Raw genomic sequence first — 10,461 nt, 5'->3', positions numbered from 1 at the left:
CGTTCTTCTGCAATTCAGGTGGGATTGAAAAAAATAAGATGCGAGAGAGAGATACTTCTGTGTCGTGGTGGCAAGGTGCACTTTCTGCAGTTGAACTGTGCGCTTTCAGAATTTATGTACGGCAGTTGATCGCCGGATGTGAGTGCATCTTTCACGACGGATCACGTAAAATGGAGAAAAGTAACGAGACGTTTGTATTGTTCCGTTTGCGCGTACAATTTTTGACCGTGAAATGTTCTATTTTAGTCTAAAAACGAGGGGCACAAATAACAGAGGATGAAGTAGAAAAAGTATAAAGTACTGCGTTGACATTCTCATTTGTTTAATCCTAAGGTTTTGATTAAATTATTACTGTTAATAATGTTAATATAATTAATCTTTTATTTATACTTGGCAATTTATCTCTTTTCACAAATAATTTTTAGAGCAGTTCAAATAAATTTCAATTTTAATTAAAATTATTGTTTCTCTCATTCGCATACATAGCTTGGATCAGAGATCTTTTTAGTTTATGTATTTATGTACCGATGTAGGTCGCGGGTTTTGTGTATCCGTGTGTGTGTGTGTGTGTGTGTGTGTGTGTGTGTGTGTTACATTCTCGCATTTGGATGAGAGGAATATAAAAAGGAATCACTACTTGTGTCTCGAAGAACACCGTATTATGACAGGGATAATGCACCAGGATAAAAAAGTGCGAATGCAGTTGTATCTTTGCTGATATAAAAAGGTAAACCAATTTTTATCTCTTCCAAGTCGTTGTGCTTTAGAACCGAAGCACTCCAAAGAAAATAAAGCATGGATGCTTCTTTCCCTTTAAGGTTACTTCTTTTATTATTCCATGGCGAAGAGCTTTTCATAAATTAACTTCTGTAACGCGCACGTCTTATTTTCTAATCATGCTACGTTTATATAATTGCGCAGAAATTACCATTTTTCGACATGTTCACGATTGTATATTTTTATATTGCCTCACAGATTATCTTTAACTTTTTAATAAATTTAGAATTGATTATTGCTTATATCGTTCCCTAATGCAATATCTTAACTTTCAACAATATGTTTTACACTTAACCAAATTTCAAATATGTAAATAACTTTAAGCTTTGAACACTGACATGTGTATGTTTAGTTTTTATTAAATTTTCTTCTCAAAATCTAAGATTAATATAGAAAAAATATTTTACCTTTTTTAGTTGTTTTTATCTGAATATTACATTACTACTGTATATTGCTATTTCAATAATTCATAACTGAATATGATAAAAGTGTCATAAATGTGAGGGATAAAACGGACATTTAATGGAATTTCTACGGACGTTCGGACTTTGATGCGAAATCGATGCTCTCGTTTCTTACTGTATATTACTATGTTTCGTGATTCTGCTTTTTTTATTTATATATTCGTATGATTATGTCGCGAGATATGCTGTAAAAGTATGATTATTGATTATACTTTTTTCACATTTTAGGTAATAAAGAAAATCACGAATGTAATTAAGAAAATGATTATTTCTTCATTCTTAATAAAATAGGTGATAATGCTGTTGTTAGGAAAAATGGCGAATAGAAAAATGTAGGTGAGGTCATGTCTTGCAAAAATGCACAAGATATAGTTTAATGCAAACGGTGACCTTCGACAGATGATAGACGAGCAACATTGTTCTTTTATATTTTACACGAGAAATTTCTAGGAGCACGTATACCGGTTTCGTTATCCGAGAATTATTTAACTGGCTATTTCTATCTTTATCGATGTTCGCGCAGTCTGTATTTATTTGTCGTTTTGTAGTCTTTGATCATCGCGATGTTCTAATTGTAATAAAATAATTATCGCCGTATATATCGCTGAACAAAATTAGTTAAAGCAGAGTAAAACATAAAGTCTTTAAACAGTAAAAAGAAACTATACTGTTGAAACAACAGTATAATTTAACGAGCACAAAAGTACGTGGACAATGGAAATAAATTGGCGACGTAAAGTGGCGACTCACTGGATTTAATTGCAGTTTTTCGCGTAGCGCCTAACTAACAAGAAGAAGCGTTCTCGGGTGGCTGAGCGAATATCGTTGAAATAGCGAGACGCCTACATAAAAAGGATGTTTCGAATAAAATCGGCTTGGGTGTGTTTCATTCCTTCATGTCTCATTACACTTTCTGGACGACCTAGTTTCGCCTCCTATTCGATCTGCAGTTATTCTCTTGAATACCGTGACACCTCCGTTTTTGCTTTCAAAATGAGTTTCCGTTTCCTAAATTTTCATGAATTTTTCCCCGATTACCGACGCGCATTCCGCGCGATTCTCCGGGTCCTCCTCCATTCATAGTGCTTGATATTATGCGTTTTTTATTTTTACGTGAACAATAGCGACAGCGCGTGAAGAATCTCCTGACGACGGATTCAAATCGGATTCGATTTTTCGCATTTGAAAGTCGAATCTCCGCGAGAAGTCGTGCAAGTGCCGCGTGACTTTCGCGGATAATTCCTTTGCTGCGCGTTTCTATCGCGTGGACCATAGATGAATATATTTCGTCGACATCGTCGAGTCGCTCTCTCGGATTTGAGAGTTGACGCGTAGCGGAAAGGGGATAAAGCTCCTCGGTAAATGAGCTTTTCATCCTATCCCGTGCGCAGGTCGAGCATGTGCGGAGGTGCCTAAACGTATTGCAAGAAGGAGATAAACCGTAGACGTGCTTAATCCAGTCGTCAGTATATTAATGCGAAAGAGGAAACGTGAGGATACTGACGAAAGGAAATAGGAAAGTGAGGAAGAGAAAGGGAGACTAGGACGTTACGAAACCCGGATGGAGAAGGATCGAATTCAAAAAGCTTTCAGCTCTTGCCTCTTGTTTCGCTCGCGTAAATGAAAGAACGGTCGGGAAAGCATCACCGAGGTCGGACGATGAAAAATAGGGAGGGGTATGGGCGGCGGAGCAACGTGGAAACCATTTTTTGCCCTATATTTCTCTCTTCTTTTCTTTCCTCTTTTCTCTCGTGTAGTGTATGTGAGCGCTGCGTCAACCTTTACCGACGATGAACGATCTTATTTTGCGTGTGACGTCGTCGTCGGTGCAAAACTGGTATAAAATTTGGTCGTCGGGCAGAGGCCAAAACAAAGGCCAAGGAGGTTCTCGGAAATTTCTCTTGTCTGAGAATTTATAAATTTGCAAAGAAAATTGTTCTTTTTTCGACAAAAGGTTGTGTCTTCAAATAATTTTTTACATTTATATAATTATAACTTATTACATATCTTTGATTGGATTTCAGAAAACATAAAAAATTTCTTTGAAACCTACTTCTTCAATGGATCTTTTGCTTTCTACATTTCAAATAATTTATTCGTTATTTTCTAAAATCGAAAGATAATCCTTTTCTTATCTCGTAATTCTATTTAGAATGTTATTTCTAGATTTTGATAATTATAATTCCTCCACTTTAATTTAAAAACAATAAAATTTTTAGAAAAATTATATTCTCCTTTATTGTCTTTTGTATCTTCTGGAAAAAACAAAATTCGTTTAGACATTTAAATTTGATGTTATTATCAAGGTTTATTTTGCAAAGCTTCTTCATCTTCACGCTCAAGGTGTGAGATGCACTATAGTTTATTGCATCGACGAGATCCAAAGACACGTGATAAGCACGTATCTTTTTCCGAAAGCTTACAATATTTATGCTAATAGCAATGTTCATATCATGAACTTTTATCTTTTGATAAGAGAGAAAATTCATACCGTTGGTAAATAAAATTTGCACGTATTTGCTAACAATGCATTAGTTAACGTCAATAATTATTCTTTATTCATCAATTGTATAGCAGTAAACGTTATCTATTTAGATATTTTTATATAATTCTTAATAAACAGATTCTTTTAATTCAATTTAGTAATATTTATATAGTAATAGATTTATTATTTTGTAAATTTTAAACTAAACATTTATTTAGTAAATTTGTTTATTAAAAATGTATTTATCTTATTTTACTGAACTATCTAATTATAGTTAATATTTTTGCTTTCTTAGTAACATATTTCTTGATCTAAGAGTTTTTATACTAAACATTTCTATTATTAACAATAAAAAATAGAAAATACGTTTTTTAATCGGATTTCTCTGGTATTTACGGTGTCAAGCTGAGAAGCTTTAGAGGCAATCTACTTATTTGATTCCGTGAATAATGAAAGTGCACTTACAAGTTTTATCAGGTTGCCATGAAATCGCCCATTATCGCTGTAATTTCCTTTCGAAATTTTGTACCTACAAGTCTCACGTCGCTCGTGATATTCCGGTATTTAAAGAGCGGACGCATAACTGGAATAACGTTTCTGTACTAATCCCGTCAAATTTATTTATTTAGGACGGTGCTCATGATGTAACACATTTATAAAAGTTAATGTAACCAACAATTTTCAGAAATAATTTTGAGTTTAATCGATGTAATACATTTCAACTAGTTAGATATAAAACACTTTTAATAATCTTCTTTTTCTCAGAGAATCACAAAAATAAGAATATAATAAATGCTTTCTTATTACAATAAATACTTTTTAGATTTACTTATTATTTATTATTTTATATTTATAATATATTGTTCTTTTTTGTTTTAGTTATTTAGAGAGATATATAAATTCAGATTTAAATTGACATATATCGATTTATCAACGTACGTAAGAATAATTCCTTTTTTAGACAAAGGGTAGATTCAAGCAATCTTTATCTGATACAATTTCAGAAGAATCACGGGTGCAAGAAAAATTGCAAGACGGGAATATTCCCGGTTTATATCTTTGATATCACGTACTGATGTTTCGTGCGTCCACTTTATCATGGTTTCATCAGTTCTTGTCTCGCGTTACAGAATCGTCTGTCACGGACGACATATAAAGTGTAGCTATCTCAATCGAAGATAACAATGACACGCTTACTGTTATACGTGCGAGGACATAATAAAAGCGACCAGAAAGGCGATATGATAGGAAAAAGAGAAAACGCTAAAATTCAATACGTTTATTGGTGTAATTTGTTCACATGTGCAGGCCCAATATAAAGGTAAATGGTTATTCTTTTTTTGAGCAGTGTATGACACATTAATTTGCCTGTTTGTGACATAATTTTTATTTTTTAGTATTGATTAATAAAATTGGTTAACAATACTGAAATAATAAAAAATATAAAATCATCTAAAAAGAACAATTGAAAGCTTAGCAAGAAAAATGAGTACAATAATGGAATAAAAAACTGCCATGTTGTAATGTTTGAATTTAATTAATTATTAATTAATAAAGAGATTATGTAGATAAATGAATAAGATTTTTTGTAAATATCAAATATATCTCCTATCTAAAAAAAGGCATGTAAAGTGATTGCTCGCATTTCTCGAAGTTCTCTCGCTGCGCTTACTTTGCAAGAGTGTTGCAAGAGTAGCTGTCATTGCGACTGAATTTTGACAGCTGTTAAATTTGTATAGATATTATATCTATACAATTATCGGTGTGATATAATGGATCGTTGTTACAAATATTAATGGTATGAACTAATTCCGCTTATTGTGATATTTAAGATATAAGATTGCAACAAAGCTCTATGAGATAAAGAAAACAATAAAGTTCACTTATCAGACAATATATAAAATGTAAAATGGGTTACTTGGCGTTTACTTATTTCTACATTATCTATGGCCATGACTATAATACCTATGCATATTACACATAAAATATTTTGATAAAAAAAACTTGCTCGAGTATCCATATCCCTTTGGTTCACAGTGATAGCCTGATGTATGCTCGACATTTTTTTCTTTTATAAGCGAATTAAAATTGGCATAGATGTTCAAAAGAAATCTTCCCTCCCACGGGTACGACCTTGTCGTGGTGGGAGGGCTCAGTACCCCGAGGGCTTGAATGCCTATGGGGGAAGCTAACTGTACCCATTGCACCTATTACGTCGTCGATCGTAAAATTGTGGTTCGTCGCGCCGCGTTAACGTGGTTCGGGAGTGCCGACCGATTGAATTGAAAACGAACCGTAGCCGGCTCGTCGTGTCGCGCGTTTGCTTCGGGAGTGCCGTTCAAGTAAATGGACTAAAAGGACTTTTCGCACAACTCCCATTAGAATGATTTCTTAGTTCGAGAGAGACACCGGGGGTGGCACTTTCGAGGTCTCAACAGTACGTGGGAGTTATAAACGTGGGGTAACGCATTGGGATGTCGCGCAAAAGTCTTTCTGACAATTAATTAGTCCTCGCGCGATTGTAATTTAAAAAATCGCGAGTGTTTTTCGCGTGTGTTTTTCGCGAGTGTCTCGTGACAAGAAAGGACAGCCTGTTCTGAGAGGAGGAGGAGGTCCAGGAAGGGCATCGGGCCCCGGCAGAGCAACCTTAGGGTGAGTATGATTATTATTTGCATAGAATTAATAGTTTTCTTTCTATTCTAGTTTTTCCTTGATAAATTATAAAGAAGATAATGTCACGTAAAGTTTTACACAATTTTAATTTTATAACCTTCTTTTCTTTCGAAAAATATTGATTATACGATGATTACATAAATAATTGAAAAAATAAAAAGTTTAACCCGTAACAATTATCTCTCATCTGATATTAATAGTTGCGAGCTCTGTTTTAATTTGAATTTAATTTTGAATTACTTATAATGAATTACTTAATAAACACAAGTACAGAGTTGTAAACCGTGTATTTTTTTTCAATATTAAATGTTCTTTCTGTCGTGCTTTAATTTGGACTTTGCATTTGTTTGTTACAGAATCATCGTAGCGACGTTGCTAAATATCTCTGCCGCTGCGCGTCGGTCGGTGAGTGATGAATAAACTTTTAAATTTGGGGTTATATTTCATTAACTTAAAAATCTTTTTTGTTCAAGAGGAATGTACGGATTATCTAAAACAATAGATATTTATTATTAATACAAAATTAAAATAAATGTTTAAATTACTTGTTTCGTCTAAAATTTTCTTTCTATGTTATAAGTTTATATTAAACTCAGTAGATTAATCAATACTTAATATTTTAATTTTTCAAATATTTTTTGATTATATTTAATTACTCATAATCAGACTCACTGATAATCAGACAGTGCGAATAGAACCAAAGCACTTGGGATTTCTAAAGGAAAGAGAAAGCACCAGTAGCGGGGACCGAATTGAATTCCCTGTCGAGGCAGCGCCGTGCCATTATTAATTTACCGAGATCAAAGGCGATGTCACACGACGGCTAATTAGCTCTGCGCGACGTAGTGGGATACCTAGAACATGTAGAAGCACAGGCCGAATGTATTCCTATGAAAGGCCTGCGCGAAAATTTAATTAGGATTGGCCTGTCACCGGCATGCCGACAGTAGAAAGCAGAACGCGATAATGACCGCAGAATACTATGCTGTCGAACATTTAGAGCAAATTGTAAGTTTCTGCGATATTTACAAAGTCGAAAAGATAATTTGTGGACAGTTATGTATAATTTAGCCATTGAAAGGATAGTTCTGTAAAATTTTGCGGCAATTTTCTATCGTTTGAGCTCGATGCAGGCATTGAGTAACTTTGAAACTGTACTTATAATTACAAGGGAAGAAAAAGTATGTCTATTATATCGGGCACTGGATGCAAAAAAGATAAAATTGTTCATGCCTTGAAAATACATTTTTGTCAAGCTACTAATAGCTGCCGATAGCTACATTGTCGTTATAATAATGCTGTGTTAATAAAATGTGGAATATATGATAAAAAGAATAATAACGAGAAAAAACCTTTGGCGCTGCCGAATGTTCTTTTTATTGGAAATACAACATCACGTTCGTGCTACCAAAAGCAGAAAGATCTATCGTCACAACGTGCCAATGGCGAAACAATCACGAATTTGTTCTCGGTGTTTCTATTCTTCTTTCTCTTTCTCTTTATTCGGTCATCTCGCTCCCCCGGAAATTACAAGGTGGTGGCCCGCCGATTTCTTCCATTTCCGGTCGAGATGCGACGCGTCGCGTCGGTGAAAATTCGCTTCGATGTGTTCGCGGATAAATCACCGTGCAAAAGTGAAGAAAGTGATAACGAGTCGATCGTCTTGTTTCGATGAGAAAATTCGTCTGTACGATTTGTTCCTTTTTATTTTCTTTATTATTTTTCTTATTTTTCAGTAATTTATCGGTAAATCTCCAAATGCTTTTTAATATTTTTGTTTAAAAATTTTCTAAGTATAAATTTTATTCAATAAAATGTATATTATAATTTATTAAAAAAAATAAAATCCCTAAGATATTAAGTATAAAAATGCGCGGCTTTGATATAAATAACAAAAATAAATCTGTAGAAATGTAAAAAAATAAAAAAGAAAGGCTTTAAAACAATTAATGTTAATAATAATGTATTATATATTTAATTGCTTTTCAGAATAGAACAGATTGTTATTAATATAATGATAAATTTATAATAGTTAATTTTTAACACATCGTCTTATAATAATTATTTTTTAAAAACTAATGTGTCATTAATCTTCATTGACCTAATTCATTCTTATACTAATTACAGTAATTTTTCTCTTACGAGATTAATGTCACGCACTTTCTTCTAATTGCTTTTTAATATTATGATTAAAGAGTTTGTTAACCAAATAATTAAGGCATATTATATATTACAAAAATAAATTGTAATTACTAATAGATAATTTTGAAAATTATTAAATATAATAGGTATTTAATTAAAAAAATATAAATTTTACAGTCAAATGTATGCAGTTGTGGCAATGTCAAAATTAATACCAATCTTTACATAAATGTCACGATTCTTTCTCTATGCATTTACAGTCTACAGAATTGCCTTGTGAGTTTTAGTGCAACAGAAAACGCAATAAAATGTATTATCAATCTAGATTCCATATTACGTTTCATTGTCCAACTTTTTGCCTTTGTCGTCAAATATAGGTTAAAACCGATATGTCCCGTTACCATATCGTTGCCGACATTTCGCTCTAATTGCAGACGAATTAATGTCGCCAGATGAACGAGCTCTGCCGAGCGTTGATTGGTATGCTCAGCACATATTCGGCTTAATATCATAACGACGACTGTCGGCATATAGCAAAGCCGCGCGGGTGGAGAGGGAAATTGATTTGGTAAATATAATTAGAGCGCAAATTAACGGGCTCTTCTATATCGAAAACTCGATTAAAACAAATATGGATGTGAACGAAATTTTATCCAATTTTTAAGCGCTCGTACGACTGACGAGTTATGAAACACAATAACGTCTGTTTCTCTTTACTTTTTTATTTTTCATTTATTTATCCAATTGTTATTTTTTACAATATTTTAATTCCATGTGTTGTATTTTGATAAAATTATAACATTTATCGGATTGAATTATGCATTTCTGTTATAATTAATTTTTGATACAGATATAATAAATAATAGTCCTTAATTAGATGTATTAATATTACAAATGTAACAACATGTAAAAATATTAACAATTAATTACAAATTTATAATGTTAATAAATAGAGTAATTTTATTTTATATTTTAAAAAATGTTTTAAAGATAAGTTTTAAAGATAAGGAGATTAAAATTGATTTTTGATATGAAAGATGTCAAATATCTATTTAAATTTTGAAACTGTAATCTAACTTGTGTATAGAATGCATGTATTTCGTACACTTATCTATGCATGTTGTTTACCACGGGATTTTTAAAAGAGCACCGAGCATGCGGCGACAATGCATTATTCTGCGAGTGCAAACACGTCCGATTCTTTTTACGAATTCATAGTATTCGCGAAACGAACGAAGATCTGCTGTCAGCTCATATTAAATTCTCTTCCGTGTCGTTTGTTTGCTAGGAAAAAGTTGGACCGTGTCGACCGCTTGCTGCAACGCAGTCGCGAAAGCTGGGTGAGCTTTAAGGGTCACCGTGACGTCATAGGACAGATCAGAGAAAGAGGGCAAAGAGATGAATAAATTATGAGGGCGCTGACATGCTACAGTGACGAGTGAGCTTGAACTATTTCTGAGTGCACGCAGGTTAAAAGATGAGCGTTTGTTTCGTTGTGACGTTTACTCCATTTGATTATTTTATGTGACAGTTTAATCACTATCACTTCTTGTTATCATGCATCTTTTCAAAAAGATAAAGATTAAACTTCGCTCATAAAATCTTGAATGTTTTACATTATATTGTTAAATAAAAGAAAAGCAAAACATTTTTATTTAATTTATTAAATTGCATCGAGATTAAAGAAATATAAATTATTCAAAATGCATTGCAAAATAAAATATCGTCCGGAACTATATGAGAACTGCGTTAAAATAAATAGAACTGTCGATATTCGACCAGCATCTCATGTCTAGACCTATAAATACAAGTTTTCCATCAAGATAGTTGTTGAAAAAATACTTTCTAAATTTTTTAAATTAATAATTTTGTCTATCTGAGATGCCAGTTACACCAAATCCACGTGCGCAGACGTATACG

General features: G+C 32.9%; 1 protein-coding gene across 2 annotated transcripts in view; it reads left to right on the top strand.

Moving 5' to 3' along the window:
* Positions 1-5,390: 5,390 nt before the first annotated feature.
* Positions 5,391-10,461, top strand: part of LOC105833961 — a 125,995-nt gene continuing 120,924 nt past the window's right edge. Inside the window, exons 1-2 of one of the 2 annotated variants that reach the window (XM_012676103.3) lie at positions 6,282-6,378; positions 6,756-6,804. Coding sequence is in view for 1 of the 2 variants with exons in the window: in XM_028189403.2 (XP_028045204.2) it covers positions 6,706-6,804 (99 nt within the window). In the remaining variant the exon portion in view is untranslated. Of the gene's footprint in view, positions 6,805-10,461 lie in introns of both variants that reach the window. The other variant, XM_028189403.2, reaches the window with a different exon arrangement.

The sequence above is a fragment of the Monomorium pharaonis genome, chromosome 4 (assembly GCF_013373865.1).
Source record: "Monomorium pharaonis isolate MP-MQ-018 chromosome 4, ASM1337386v2, whole genome shotgun sequence".
In the NCBI taxonomy this organism is placed as follows: Eukaryota; Metazoa; Arthropoda; class Insecta; order Hymenoptera; family Formicidae; genus Monomorium; species Monomorium pharaonis.
The sequence above is the reverse complement of the archived record's forward strand: the minus strand, read 5'-3'. Positions and strand labels throughout refer to the sequence as shown.